A 15,807-nucleotide genomic window follows, 5' to 3' on the forward strand; every position below is an offset into this window, starting at 1 on the left:
CAGACCTTCAAGTGCTGTGCAAATGCCATTATTATTATTATTATTATTATTATTATTATTATTATTAGGCATTCTCTGAATGAATCCAGGGGCCCGTCTGAGTTTCCTAGAAATGCTCCTGGCTGCTGTGGCTACTCCTCTCCTTCCTTATCAAATAAGTTCAAAGATGATCATAATTGTCAAGTGCTTAGCACAGCACCTGGTACACAGTAGGTGTCATATAAATGTTACTAATCATCATTATCATTGTGACTGTTCTCCTTTACCCCAAGGCCCACATTCTATGGACTGACCCTTTTACCCCTGTTAAAGTCAGCTCTGTGCCAGATGTCTTTCAGAAACATCTCCCCAGCTGCCAACTGATTCATGAAGGAACATGGTAGGTTCTTAATAACAAAGGAATATCATAGGTGCTTAATAAATGCTTGTGGATTGTCTGGTGGATAGTTAAACTCATTGAAGAATTACAAACTTTTGCTGCCACAAGGCATGGATGCCATCATCCTCTAAGGAGCTTAAGGCTGAAATCTTATTGTCAGAACATTCCTTCTCACAAAGAGTCTGAAGTGTTCAGAGAAAAACCAGAAAGAGACAATTAAAAACTCACCTGCTGGCGTCTTACAGCGCCGCATCATTTCCCCTCTGGCACCTTCTCCTCTCAGTAATGCCTCTTCTAGGCGGGCCTTCACATCTCTTGACTTTTGAAGGACTTGGGTACTGACTTTGTCAGAATTTTGTTTTCCCTGAGCAAGATTGGGGGTGGGGGGGGAGGGAAGGAATAATTTTGATAATTATTATCTGTACGTGCTAATCTTTGGAATAATATTAAAGTTTCAGTTAGAGGGATTATGTGTTATGTGGGCAAAATTGGCAGGGATGGGAAATCTTTGACTGGGATTCTTTCATTTGTCTTGTAAATATGGAAAGAATATAGAGATAGAGTCCTCTCCTTTCCTAGGGCATTGCAATATTAATGAAAGGAAGAAGAAATGAATTTGAAAACATAAATGTGCAAAAGGCTTGGAAATGGGAGAGATGCCTTCTGTTTTGGCCTCCCTCACTGCCTGTTACCCCCTGCAAAAAACAACCCACCCCAAAACTGTACGGAAATTCGGAGAAAACTGAGTTATTGCATTTACCTTGTACTCAAAACATGAGACACAAATGAAAAGGAGATCTAAAATCCTATTTAGTTGCATTGATGGTAGGTCTGCAATCCACTTCCGTATGAGGGTCTGGTCGGCGTTTTTCATGATCCAGAGGAAACAGATCATGAGGTTGCGGGTGGTATCAGAATTCAGCACATTGTATTGCTTGTAGGGCTGTGATGTGGTTTTTTTGGTTTGTTTGTTGTGGAGAAAGAGGGAGAAACAGAAATGTTATGCAATTAAGAAATGCTAAGCTTTCAGAAAGTAAGAGTTCTTATTCATGCCCTGATCTAGTATGCATTTCTTAGATGTTCCTAATCAAACCATATATAGTTAAGCAAAGGTCCCCGAGTCAGACAGCTCATGAAATGGGACTTCCCTGAGGCAGGACTAGGTCTAGCAAGGGATGGTTGAAAGATGATTGGATTTTGAGTCAAAGGACCTTGGTTCAAATCCCACATCTGTTGTACCCTATCTGTATGACCTTAGGCAACTTTTTTGGTCTCTGGTTCCTATCTGGAAAATGAAGGAGGTTGGACTACGTGGTCTCTGAGGGCCCTTCCAGTTTTCATTCTGTAACCCTATGGATAAAAACTTTATTAGTCTTGCTCTTTGGCTTGTAGACCATGATTCCTGGTTCTTGTGTGCCATTCCTTTTCCACCTTCCCCTGATAACTGATGGGGCTCTTTATCCCATCTCTTCCACTTTGGTGCAATATGGTTGCAGACTGTTGCAGATTCTTAGGGATGCTCTCTCCCATCAGATTTGAGTGCAGGAGAGAATGTAGGTCTGGGTGCCCGAGAAAGCTGCCATGCTCTCAGCATCCAGCAGGTTAAAAAGCTAGCCCTCTTCTCAGTTCCAAAGGGGAAAATTAGGTTGATGGCAGGCAACAGATATCATAACTTCTTTTAACTTATTTCACAACCTTCTTAGTCATCTACTCTCATCACAATAGGGGATACAATTCAACTAGCAAGATAACTGAATCTGTGGTGTGGTGAAGAACTCAGTTGTGCTGGTTCAAAGTTTGGTGTCTGCCTGTGTGGCTTAAAGAATATGTTTGTTTTTTTCCAAAGAAACTCCATTGTACCAATTTTATAGCACAGAGAACTGCTTTTTGTTATTTAATTACACAACATGAGATTGTACTCTTCTCAATATGGTATTATGGTCATATCTTAGGGGGCTGTACAAATGAAATAGTGCTACTATCTAGGAATTATGGGTTAGAGGACATAAGACATTTCTACAACTACTTTTGTCTTTGTGTTTTAAAAATACATTTCATGTTCTTTTTGTGTGTTTTTTTTGTATTTAAGTTCAAAATAAAAAAATGTGGAAAAAATAAAAATACATTGTATACACGCCTTTGTCTTTTATGTTATAGTCATTTCTTTTTTTCCAATTCAGTTTACATTTATTAAGCATCTACTATGATAAGATACTTTAAAAAATTAAAAAAAAAAACACCCTCTCCCCAAGGAGGTTACATCATATTAAATGTGAGCATGAGTAGATATCTGGGCAGAAGCAAAAGATTCATGGAGAAAATATTTAATGAAAAATAAAATTGGAAAGATCAGAAGGGTCTAGATTGTAGAGAGCTGAAGTTGAACTTTATCTCGTATGCAATGGACATTGCTAAAGATTCTTTAACTTCTATAGTGTTTCCAAAGTCATCCTTGCCAAAAAATGCATCAACTGATATCCAACCCTGTGATGATGAGGCTCTTTAGACTTAGCTAGGCTGGTCTTTAGACAAGAGACATACCAGACCCACAATCCTCGGATCCATGCTCAAAGTCTTCCCATATTGGTAGGACGCGTAAAAGACCCTCACTAGCAAACTCTTCTGGAGAACAAATTCACTTCCGTGCCACATCCTTTGACTCTCCCATTAAGTGAAGCTTCAACCAGTATAGCAAGTTTAAATTAGTCCTTCTTTGCTCCTCTACCACTCTATGTAGGTTTGTTAACCTGGGATCCACGACCTTTGTAGGATTTTTAGTATTTTGATCATTTATTTCAGCATAATTGGTTTCCTTTGTAATCCTATTTACTTTATTTTATGTAGGTAAAAAAATTTATCCTAAGAAACAGTTCATAGGCTTAATTAAACTACCGAAGGGTTCCATAATATAAATATAATACAACTAATATGAAAAGAGTTGAGAACCCTGTTACAGCCATTTCAAACCCCACCTCTGGGTTAATCCTCTTTTGTCATTTTTCTTTAAAATCAATTAAACAAAGACATCCGCTGCAGTGAGCACATCTGACAATGTATATACAATGTTCTGCTTTCTGCCATGAGGGAGGAGGTATGCTTCATAATCTGTTCTCCAGTTATGCCTGGGCATAATTTCATTTCTTATGATTTTACTGCCAAGATGAAAATGTAAATATCAAATAGTATTCTGTTTCATCTAAGTCAATACAAATATCTAAATTTCAGATTTTCAAGATGGGAAGACTTATACAGGACTGATGCAGAATGAAGAGGGGTAGAAACAAGAAAACAATATACATAATTATAACAACATAAATGTTAAGGACAATAAAACCCCAAACTGAATGCTGCATCATCACAATGAACAAGTTTGACCTTAGAAAGATGGTGGTGTTGAGGGACAGTGCAGGTGGAATATGGATTGGCAGAAGCTTTTGCTATGTTATTCTGTCTTCCTGTACTCTTTTTTATTTTTATTTTTTAATAAAAATTTGTTATAAGACTGTAATGGTAACGAGAATTTGAAGATCTTTCCTGCCCCTTAATAAGCCTAAGGGAATTTAAAGACCTTCCCTGCTTTGAAAATATACTCTGCCCCCTAGTAGGCTGAATGTAATCACATAGAGCCTGTGGTGGGAGGAGTTTGCTGAAGAGTGGAGCAGAGCCCACAGGAAGCTGGGAGTCGGAGCTAGACTAGATGAGGTTGGGAGGAAAGCACACTTCTGAGGGAGACAGACAGGCTTGTGAGTAAAAGTTGTTTTTTTTTGCCACCTGCTGTGACAGCTAGGCTTGTGTTGGTTTGTAGGAAGGCTAAAGGATGGTGTGGTTCTCTACTACATTGTGGTGCATTAATTTCTATGTTGCTATGATAGATTCGGCTTCCTGGCATTGGGATTTGGTTTTCTGGTGTTGGAATAAATGTTTTGCTTCTGTCTTCTATATGGAAAGTCTGTTATATTTTGTGATCAAGTACCATGCAGGTATATTTATAGTGACCATAGGTGTTGTGAATATTGCATTGGTGCTACAAAGGCATGGTTCACCAGGTTGGGAAACATGGAGGGCCATATTTGGAAAAGAATGCTATATAAAAATAAGAGGCAGCAATAAAACAAAACCAAACAAAAAGCTTTTGGCTTTTAAGCTTTTCAAGCAGAGGCAAAAAAACAACAACAACAACAAAAAAAAAAACCAAACCCAAAACTAAACTAAAAGAAACATGCATCCTAGAGTCTGCAGCTTTTATTAGTCAGAACAAAAGAAGACAGAACTACCTTTGGTCCTACAACTGCTAGGGTCTAAGCCCTTTGGGTGTTTTCACAGGTTGATCCCTAATTACAAGGGACCAGATAGAAGGCAGGTTATATAGTACTTTGAACCTTTCTTACTCCCAAGGAACTGCTTGATCTTGAGCTAGTTACTTGATTCTTTGCTCTTATTGTTAACTTTGCTAGCTTCAGATTCTCTGACCTTACTATTTGCCTGATGCAGGCAATTTGCCCCTGTGGTCTGGACTCCCAATTATTAATTATTTCCTCTGGTACAGAGTAAGAGAATTGAAATCTTCATTGGTTACATACAAGAAAACATGAAGGGGCTGTTATTCTATAAGTGTGGAAGAAATCCCGGAGTGGAAATTTTTCTCTACTATCTTGGATCATAACTTGTCTATAATTTAATAAGTCTAAGGAATAGGAATTAAGTGATTTGCCTAAGGTCATACAGCTAGTAAATGTTGGAAGTGTTTGAACTCAAGTCTTCCCAATTCCAAGATTAGAATTCTACCAACTATAAATTTTTCTTTTGTTACACAAATGTGGCAACTATGCATACTATAAAAGAAAATACTGAATATACATGAAGTAAGCTAATGAAATTCATGAGAATGTATACCAAGGAAGACAGAGGTGCCCCAGACGTCTTCAAGAGGTTGAAACTATTCCCTGCGATGGCTAGGGCTACATTTTGGTTAATTGGACTCCCACCTTCTTGTTCTTCATCTGGGCTATTTGAACGACCTTTCCCACCACGAACATCTGAAACTGCATTTTAAAATATCATCAGTCAAGTGAACTATTAATAAACTAAAGTCAATATTTCCCAAAGTCTGTTGCACAAAATTTACTTCCATAAAATCCAATTTCCATGGGCTTGATTTTGATGCCTTTGCATCAGTAGAGTCTGAAATAATTTTAGTGGGACTTGTACCATTACTTTAATTTACTGCCATCCATATGAAGAGACAATCAAACTGAAAAAGGAGATAAAAACAATCAAAAAAGGATTAAGATAGAAGGTGATTTTTGAAAATATGAAAAATGACCTTCATAAAAGTTTTTAAAAACTGCTTCCAAATCCAACACACTTTGTTTAGCCAAGCCTTCTAGGATTTCTGGAGATGAAGAACCAACCACGAAAGTCCCCAAAATGGTGGAAGGAAAACTAGTATTGTACAAAGAGGCATTCAGGTACAGGGCATGGCTAGGTGGCACAGTGAGTAGAGCACCAGCCCTGCAGTCACGAGGACCTGAGTTCAAATCTGGCCACAGACACTTGACATACTTACTAGCTGTGTGACCTTGGGCAAGTCACTTAACCCCAATTGCCCTGCCTTCTCCCCTCCAAAAAGCAAAAAAAAAAAAAAAAGACTTTCGGGTACAGAATTATGAAGTTTCTTCTCAATTTTCACAAGCTCTGAAATGACCTTGAGTTGACTGCAAATGCCAGAATCTAGGCACATACAGAAAGGGGGTGACCATTTTAGAAGCTGGCCTTCGTTTAAAACATGATTGACATTATTTTTCCTACACATGCACACACGTGGCAGGTCATTTATACAAGCAATTTTTAAATAGAGGTGTGGGAAAATAAATCTTCACAGGTGATTGACCCACAGAGAAGTCAGGTTTTTATAGAGTTGTCAAAACTTTATCCATTTCAGCCTTCAATTTTTCACAAAAATAAGACTGCAAGAAATATTTTTGGCTGCTAACATGAAAATGGAACATTATTAGAAAGAATTATAAAACATCACTGGAAAACTTTTGAGACCATTCAGTTTTTTAAGAAAAGCAATCAAGTTTATAAAGAAATATAGCCTGGATAACATCTGCAGTTATGAAGGAGAGCTATCCTCAAAGGTAAAGATCATAGTTTATAGACTTAAGACTGAAAGGGACATTAGAAACCCTCCAGAACAACTTTGTCATTTTGTAGATGAGGAAATTAAAAGAACCTCTCAGTCTTTAGGATCATATTTTTTCCTCTTTAGGAATTTATTAGTTTTGGTTATTGTTTTTCAGTTGTTTTCAGTTGTATCTGACTCTCTGGGATCCCAGAGGGTTTTTTTTCCCCTTTTGGAGGGAGGAAAGCAAGGCAATTGTAGTTAAGTGACTTGCCCAAGATCACACAGCTAGTAAGTATGTCAAGTGTCTGAGGCCAGATTTGAACTCAGGTCCTCCTGACTCCAGGGTTAGTGCTCTATTCACTGTGTCACCTAGCTGCCCCCAGGGTTTTTCTTGGCAAAGATACTGGAGAGTTTTGCGATTTCCTTCTCCAGATCATTTTACAGAAGAGGAAATTGAAGCAAACAGGGTTAAGCTACTTGTCTGGGGTCACACGGCTAGTATGTCTCAGGTTGGATTTGAACTCAGGAAGATGGGTCTTCCTGACTCCAGGTCTGGCACTCTATCCACTGTGCCACCTAGTTGTCCCTTGAAACTCATACAAAGCATAAAATGAAAGGCAGGCATTGTCAAGGAAATAACTCTCACTTCTGAACAATGATTCCTCAATGCCAATAAACTGGGGGCAAATAGGTGGCACAGTGGATAGAATTCCCCTGTCTGGAATCAGGAAGACAGTTTAAACCTGGCCTTAGACACTTATTAGATACAGCTTACTAGCTGTGTGACCCTGGGCAAGTCACTTAATTCTGTTTGCCTCAGTTTCCTCATCTGTAAAATGAGCTGAAGAAAGAAATGGAGAACCATTTTGGTATCTTTGCCAAGATAACATGGGGTCACAAAGATCATTGAACAAGAAAATGAGTTTCAAGCTAATGGTGAGCCGGTCCATTATTAAGTCCTAAAAAGAAGGAAGTTAAAATTCTCAAGCAATTAAGTTAAACATAACTGCATGGGGCACAGGGGAGGGCAACTTGTATGGGACTCTAATGTTGGCTCCAAGGACTTCTGAATTCTTTTCTCCTATCTATATGCAAGCGGTATAGGGAACTCTTGGCACGGGAATTCCTTCCTTCAATGCAAAGAAAACTCACCTTTGACTTAGTAGGTAAGTCCTACTGACTGTCTGAGGTACATCAAATGTAAATGACTTAACAGAGGTCACCTTGTCAGGTGCCCTCATTACATAGATGAGGAAACAGATGTGACTTACAGATCATACAAATAATTAGCAGAAGAGGTAGATTGGAACTCAAGTCTTGCTGACTTCACATCTAGAATACTACTCATTTACTGACAAGTCATTATGACTTTTTCATTTTAACAGCTATATTAGGACTAAAAAGTTTCACTTATGTTTGGGGAGCACTTGGACTTCCTCAACGTGATACAGTTGATTTAAAAGGATCAAAGACTACATCTTGAAAAATCCTTGCCCTTGTGACTCACGTGAGGAAACAAACAATTATCCATAAAATCTGGGAGTAGTGTGTTCTGTATTCCACTTTGGGGACAACTGATTCACCACCAAAGAATCTGGAGAGTTTCCTGAATGGAACATTGGGCACATTTACCTATAAGCCAGCCAGGGCCTCTAGAAATGGCCTGCGTCTCCTCAGACTCTGTAATTTTTAAACACAGCACCCCTGCCAACTTGACTGTCAAAAGCCAGGCACAATTAGAGAATACCTTCATCACTCATTCTGTAGCTAACTGACCCTCAACAGTTTCAGACATATTTTTGTGACTTCCTTACCCTTATGGTCTGACAGACATTTAGGGTCTTTAGGGTCATACTTTCCCCCTCAGGAATTTATTGGTATCAAGGAGTAATTGTTTGATTGATTGGTTGCTCATCCTTCCCCCTCCAAGAGGACCGATGCTATCACAAGGGCGATGTCTTAACTTTAGAGAGAATTGGGTTAAAATGAGGCAGACTTGCACAGTTAACCTCACTCTCTCCTCCGGTAATCAAAGTTCAGTAGAAAGACTGAAAGTCAAGACTATTGGCTCTGTTTAGTGAGAAGAGAGGCTACTGAAGTCCTTTAAGTAATGAATTAACAAATCACAGCTCAGCTAAGGGCTCTGAAGTAATTGTTTAGAAGGGATACAATTATTTTCCTTGGGATTGTTTTTTTGTTTTTGTTTTCTTCTTTCAGGTCTAAAAAGAAGGAAGTGAAAATTCCAAGCAATTAAATTAAACATAACTGCATGTAGAGAACGGAAGGCAATCCTGATGCGACTTTGTAATATCGACTCCAAGGATTTCTGTATTCCTTTCTCCTGACTGTGTGCAAACAGACATTCTCTAGCACCCTAGGGGCCTCCCACTAGCTAACAGGATGCTGTGATGATTGGTATACTTTGTCTTTGGGTACAAGGGAAGATGTAGAATCACGGTAGAATAACTGGAACCATTTACATTTCTTTTTTAATCTTCAATCTTCTTTTTTAAATTTTATTGTAATTTTTTTGTTTTTGGTGAGGCAATTGGGGTTAAGTGACTTGCCCAGGGTCACACAGCTAGTAAGTGTCAAGTGTCTGGTCAGAGGCTGGATTTGAACTCAGGTCCTCCTGACTTCAGGGCCAGTACTCTATCCACTGCTCCACCTAACTGCCCATAAATTTTATTTTTAGCAGCAATATTGTTTTAAGAACAACTCTGAGTTAATAAGTAATTTTGGCTATTAAAAATACTCAAATTGATTACAAAGGTCATATGAAGGAAGCTGCTATCTGAGTCCAGAAAAAGAAATAATAAATAGAACTATGTATAGGGTGATTTTACACACACACACACACACACACTTATATCTAATGGTAGCCATCTCTAGGGTGGGAGAAGGGAAGGTAAAAAAGAAGTTTACATGATTATTATATATTTAAAAAGGATAGCAAGTTGTACATAATAGATTTGCAGTTCCATGAGCAATCATCTTTTTTATTGTACTATGTTATTGATATTTTTGTTTTATTCCAAAAATTAAAAATAAAATACAATAAAATTCACTAGCCTTTCAAAATAGGAAAACTATAGCTGATTTGTTCTAAAGCACCTCCTTTCTCTGCCCTGTCTTCGCCAGGGTCCTGCATTCAAATCTTGTCTTAGATACTTACTAGTTGTGTGACCTTGGGCAAGTCACTTAATCTCTCTGGGTCCCAGTTTCCTTATCTATTAAGTGGTGATTATATAAATACCAACCTTACAGGGTTGTTGTAAAGAGTCAGATGAGATAACATATGCTGAGTGTTTCACCAGCCTTAAAGAGCCATATAAAAGTGTGCTACAATCGTGTACTTTTTCCTGACCCGAGGGGTTTATGAACCTGGTGGAGAGGTAGTCTTTTGCTTCCAAATCTCTAAATGAAAAGGAATAAGAATGTCCAAAGTATGTCTAGACACAGAAGATAGTAGAATTTGAGGCCCTAGAAGGAAGAGCCTTAGATGTTATCTAGTCTTGAGGGAAGAAAAATGCATCCTGAAGGCTACTTGTGACCCCTGACCTTTGCTGTGACCTCTTTGTATTCATCCAAATAAACTCAAATTGAGGGAGCAACTTAGATTCCTGTTAGTGGCTCCCTGTTGCCTATCAGACAAAATACAATCTTTAGACTGGCATTGATGGCCTTCACATGCTAGCCCCAGTCTACCTTCCCAATCTCTTTCTCCTTATAGTGTCTCCTGCTCTAAGGTGGACCACGAACTGTTCCCCAATCTTGTCTGTCACCTCCCGTATTGGTATGCTTTTTTTAAATCAATGTAAATAAACTTAGTACTTAGCCAGAACCTTACACAGAGGAGTCAAACTCTTAACAAATGTTTGTTGAATTGGATTGAATATCACACATAATTTTATCATCTCTAACTGTAGGAGAGACCGTGTGCCATAATGGATAGAGTCTTTGGGACTAGGAAAAACTGGATTCTAATCTTGCCTTTGATACATACAGGCATCATGACCTTGGACAAATGACTCCCAGTGCTCTAGGCTCCTGCTATCAAACTCAAATAGAAACAGGACTGCTAATCTGTACATAAGGTTCCTTGCTGGCTGTATATTAACCTAGTTTTAAACTATGGTATTATCTGCTTTATGTATTTTTTACTTATTTTGTTAAACATTTCCCAATTACATTTTTTTTAAAGCAATCAGGGTTAAGTAACTTGCTCAAGGTTACTCGGCCAGTTATTTCTGGGTGTGGTGCTAAGTATCTGAGCATGGATTTGATCCCCAGGTCATCCTGACAATGGAGCCGGTGCTCTTACTTGCTGAGCCACCTGGCCGCCCCTAAGCAATTGGGGTTAAGTAGCTTGCTCAAGGTTACACGGCCAGGTGTTTCCGGGTGGGTGCTAAGTGTCTGAGCCCGGGATTCGATCTCCAGGTCATCCCAACACTGGAGCCGGTGCTTTTACTCACTGAGCCACCTGGCCGCCCCTCCCAATTACATTTTAATCGGGTTCTGGAAGCTAGGGATAATTGAGCCACATTGGCCCTCTGGCTCTATGTTTGACATCTCTATTGTACTCTGGGCAACTTTCTAACTCTCTCCATTGTAGAGAAGTTACTGACCTTTATTATTAGAGAAAGTTTTTTTTTTTTTAAGCAATTGGGGTTAAGTAACTTGCTCAAGGTTACATGGCCAGGTGTTTCTGGGTGTGGTGCTAAGTATCTGAGCCCGAATTTGATCCCAGGTCTCCTGACTCTGGGACCAGTGCTCTTACTCACTGAGCCACCTGGCCACCCCCAGAGAAAGTTTTTTTGGGAGTCCCCTTTTCCATTGATATTAAGGATCTATCCCTATATACTATCTAATAATATGGGTACTCCTTGGAATGGTTTTTGTCCTTTTAATGCAATGATGCTCTTCCTGTCCATTCATTTGACAGATGAGGAAACTGAAACCTACACAGGTAAAGTGCTTTGCCCTAGGTCATCCTAGCTGGTCAGTCAGGTAGGGTTGGGATCAGAACACAGCTTGGGTAACTTAGTCCAGTGCACTTCCTGGGACTCTGTTCTGTTTTTATTTCAAGTGGTCTTGCTGCTTTATTCATGTGGAGGGAAAATTTGGCTCATAGAAGCATAGATTAGGTCATAGATTAGAACTCAAACATCATTTGATCCAGCCTCCTCCTCCTTTTTACAGATGAAGAAATTGAGCCCCATAGAGGTTAAGTGACTTGGCCAAAATCTCATAGGTAGTTAGTAGCAGGATAAGGATTTGAATCCAGGTCCCCCATTTTCAAACCTAGTACTTTTTCCACTGAATCTTGATGGTGGGACTTTTGAATCTGTGCCCCAAACAGAATTTCTTTGTTTTCATGGAAAACACGCTCATATTTTCAGGGAAAGTACAACATTTCCCCACAGATGAAATGACCATGTCAATAAAAATGTTGGCTTGGGCAAATTGGAACACTAATGCATTGTTGGTGGAGCTGTGATCCAACCATTCTGGAGATCAATATGGAATTATGCCCATAGGGCTATAAATAATTTCATACCCTTTGACCCAGCAATACCACTTCTAGGTTGTATCCCAAAGAGATCACAGAAGTGGGAGGAAGATCCATATGTACAAAAATATTTATAGCAGCTCTTTTTGTGGTGGCAAAGAATTGGAAATTAAGGTGATGCCCATCAATTGGGGAATGGCTAAACAAGTTGTGGTATATGCATGTTATGGAATACTAATTGTGCTATAAGAAAGGAGGAGCAGATGGACTTCATATTTACCTGGAGAGGCTTATACTAAGTGATGCTGAGTGAGGGGAGTAGAGCCAGGAGGAATTTGTACACAATTACAGACACAACGTATGTGTGACGACCAACTTTGATAGACTGGACTCTTCTCAGCAATCCAGAGTCATAAGTCAACCCCAAAAGTCTTATGATGGAGAGAGATGTTTACATCCAGAGAAAGATCTGAGTTTGAACCCAGATTGAAGCAAATTACCTGCTGTCTTTCTTTTTCTTGTTTGGTTTGGTTTCCTCTTTCCCATTGTTCATTCCATCTAATACAATCCTTCTTTATAACCTGACTAATGTCTAATGTGAAAGTATTTGCAGATCCTATACTTGATTGTATGCCGCCATGGGGCGGGGAGAGAAAATTTGAAACTCAAGCAATTGTGGTAATGAATCTTGTAAATTAAAAATAAACAAATTAATAAAGACTAAAAAAAAAAAAGATGTTGGCTCCTGCACTTATACACTCATGAAGCAAATTTTTACACACTCATGAAGCAAATATGAGAAGCTCTTATTTGTGGTCTGTAGAACAAAAATTCAGGTAAATGAAATCCCATTTGAAATAATTACAGTGACCTCAGCCACACTATGTGTGCTGAGCCAAATAAGGAAAAAGAAGATGTCTTTACCTGTAAAGTCATAGAGCTGTGGCAAAGCATCCATGATGATGCCAACCAGAGGAAGATAAAGGGCAGCCACTTTGACCTTGACCTCTGGTTTGGAGCAGCGGGGGTCCAGGTCATGAGAGCTCAGTAGACCATGGATGGCACTGATGGCTTTTCTCTGTACCTTACTGATTCTGTTGGCAAGAGAGATGTAAAAAGTCAGTGGAAGAGCTGCCCAAAATATAAAACCATGCAAGAAAGCAAACAAATGTGTGGTTTTAATCCTTTTGTAAAAGAAAAAACAAGCAGACTTAAATAAAACAAAACAACAAAAGTTAATCAGACCACAGATATTAGACAGATTTGCAGAGTGGATAGAGTCTTGAACTTAAACGCAGGAAGAATTGGGTTCTATCTCTGATACTTACTAGGTGTATGACTCTGGACAAATCATTTAACATCTTTGAGAAAATCACAATGTACCGAACTTGGAGTCTGGACAACCTGTGTTCGAATCCTGCCTCAGACACTTATTGGGTATGTGACCCTGGACAAAATCATTTAACATCTCTGAGCAAATCACACTACACTGGACTTGGAGTCAGGATAACCCAAGTTTGAATAATATCTCAGACCCTTTCTACAGGGATAACATTGGGCAAATCAAGTCATATTTCTTTACTTGCAAAAAGGGGTTAATAATAGTATCTACCTTGGGGCGGCCAGGTAGCATAGCGAGTAAGAGCACCGGCTCCAGTGTCAGTACGACCTGGAGATCAAATCCCAGGCTCAGATACTTAGCATCCACCCAGAAACACCTGGCCGGGTAACCTTGAGCAAGTTACTTAACCTTAATTACTTAGGGGCAGCCAGGTGGCTCAGAGAATAAGAGCACCGGCTCCAGTGTCAGGATGACCTGGATCAAATCCCAGGCTCAGACACTCAGCACCACACCCAGAAATAACTGGCCGTGTAACCTTGAGCCAGTTACTTAACCCCGATTGCTTTAAAAAAAAATAATAGTATCTACCTCACAAGGTTGTTATGAAGATCAAATCAGAAAATATGTGTAAGACATTCTGCAAACTTAGAGACTTTATTGAGAGCTATTGTTGTTTCAGTTGCGTCTGACTCTTTGTGACCCCATTTTTAGGGTTTTCTTGGTAAAGATACTAGGATAGTTTGCCATTTCCTTTTCCCGATCATTTTACAGATGAGAAAACTGAGGCAAAAGGGTCAAGTGACTTGTCCAGGGTCACACAGCTAGTAAGTGTATGAAGCCAAATTGGAACTCATCAAAATGAATCTTCCTGACTCCAGGTTCAGCGCTCTATCCAACGTGCCACTCAGCTAACTGTTTCTTCCCTATTTTTTATTATGAACCAAATTTTCAAAAGGCATATTTATTGGTGTATTACTCTTGTAGCACCAAAATAGTAATTGAAACCTAAATATCAAAAACTGTATGCATTGTAGCTGCTTTTCTAGTGGCCGGTAGCAGGGGAATCTGTTCTGATTGCTGAACAAGATTTCAGAAAGAAAAAAGATGTTAGAATACGTCTCAATGGTTCCTGAAAATTTCTCTATGTACTTCTATGCTACAACTGTACCCCAAATTCACTGTACAATGAAGTGGACATGGAAGTCAGTGCCCTCTGCAGAAAAGGGAGGTATAGGGGAAGGCATGGGAAATTTAAGCCAGCATTTCAAGGGTGGAGCTGATTCCCAAGAACACTTTCAGTATGATAGCTAGATGTTGGTTAAGCCTATTAATATTATGGGGGGGGAGGGGATTTAGGGGCAAAAGAAGAAAAAAAGGAGGGAAAGAAAAGGAAAAAAAAGCAGAAGAAAAAGATAAAGGAAAGGCTAAATATATACTGAAGTAATCTGAAAAAACAAAATTTTCCTAAAATTTTGTCTTACGACATGGCAACAGTATCTCTAATGACTTCCAAGGAGGCTATATAGCAAATACAGTAATCAAGGATTATTGCTTTGCCAAGGAGGGACACTTAATTAGTTCCTCAGCAAAGGTAATGTATGTGTTTATTTGAAAGCTGTAACCACCATATTATACATTACAACAAAGTGACCTTTCATGCTGCTCTACCTCGTTTCTGGTCATAAAAACGGTAACAATTTTACAAGGGTGAGTAACCTGAAAAAGAAACAGATGTCTGGGCTCCTCTCTGCACAGGTACCACCCGACCAATGAAACTGCTGTGAATGTAAACATTAAAGATGATCTCATCTACAGAAGTGCTGCCATCAGGGAGATTTAGGTGCAAGTTGGGCTGCCTCAAAAGGGCAAGAATTTGCAAATGAAATGTGTCTTTGCTTCAAATGTTTCCAAGGCAGCTAGTCATCAGGGTAATTAGGAAAATGTGGGCATCCAGGGCAAGTTTAGTTATACACAAAGCAAGAATTCTTCTGTTGGGGTCTAGGAATTTGTTGTTTTAAAAAAGTATTTTTTTGATAACTATTTTATTATTGGTTTTCTTCATAATCTTACATATTTTATTTCAGGCATTAAAAAAAAAAAACTATCATTCTGAGATGGGATTTGTAGGTTTCACCACCCCAGTGTTCCTTAGCACAAAAAAGTTTAAGAACACATGCCATCAGGTAATGATTTCTGCTGAGATAACAAGAAAGTGTTTGGTTAGGATTGAGAAAGGAATCTGAAGTAACTGGTCTTAGGGCTCTAGACAGCTTTCGAAGTTGATAAGGTGCAGAGAAGTTGCTGATCTGCATGGGATGGAAGTTTCTTTCTGAGAGCTCCCTGTATCAATGAAACCAGAGATTTAGATTTTTTAAAAAATTAAATATTGGGACAGAGGGTTCAATCTGATGAATTAGACATTAGGCAATCCCACTCCCACCCTCTGC

The 15,807-nt window shown here is 39.1% G+C and overlaps 1 protein-coding gene across 2 annotated transcripts in view; it reads right to left on the reverse strand.

The window, feature by feature from the left end:
• DOCK8 (dedicator of cytokinesis 8) overlaps positions 1-15,807 on the reverse strand; it is a 329,548-nt gene that overhangs the window by 57,973 nt on the left and 255,768 nt on the right. For both annotated transcript variants that reach the window (XM_069086859.1, XM_069086866.1), the window contains exons 29-32: positions 12,943-13,112; positions 5,273-5,421; positions 1,140-1,322; positions 608-743 (exon numbers count right to left, since the gene is read on the reverse strand). In XM_069086859.1, coding sequence (XP_068942960.1) covers positions 608-743; positions 1,140-1,322; positions 5,273-5,421; positions 12,943-13,112 — 638 coding nt within the window. The remainder of the gene's footprint in view (positions 1-607; positions 744-1,139; positions 1,323-5,272; positions 5,422-12,942; positions 13,113-15,807) is intronic.

This window comes from Petaurus breviceps, unplaced genomic scaffold (genome assembly GCF_028583685.1).
Source record: "Petaurus breviceps papuanus isolate PSGF00001 unplaced genomic scaffold, PetGlider_PUasm1.0 118, whole genome shotgun sequence".
Classification (NCBI taxonomy): domain Eukaryota; kingdom Metazoa; phylum Chordata; class Mammalia; order Diprotodontia; family Petauridae; genus Petaurus; species Petaurus breviceps.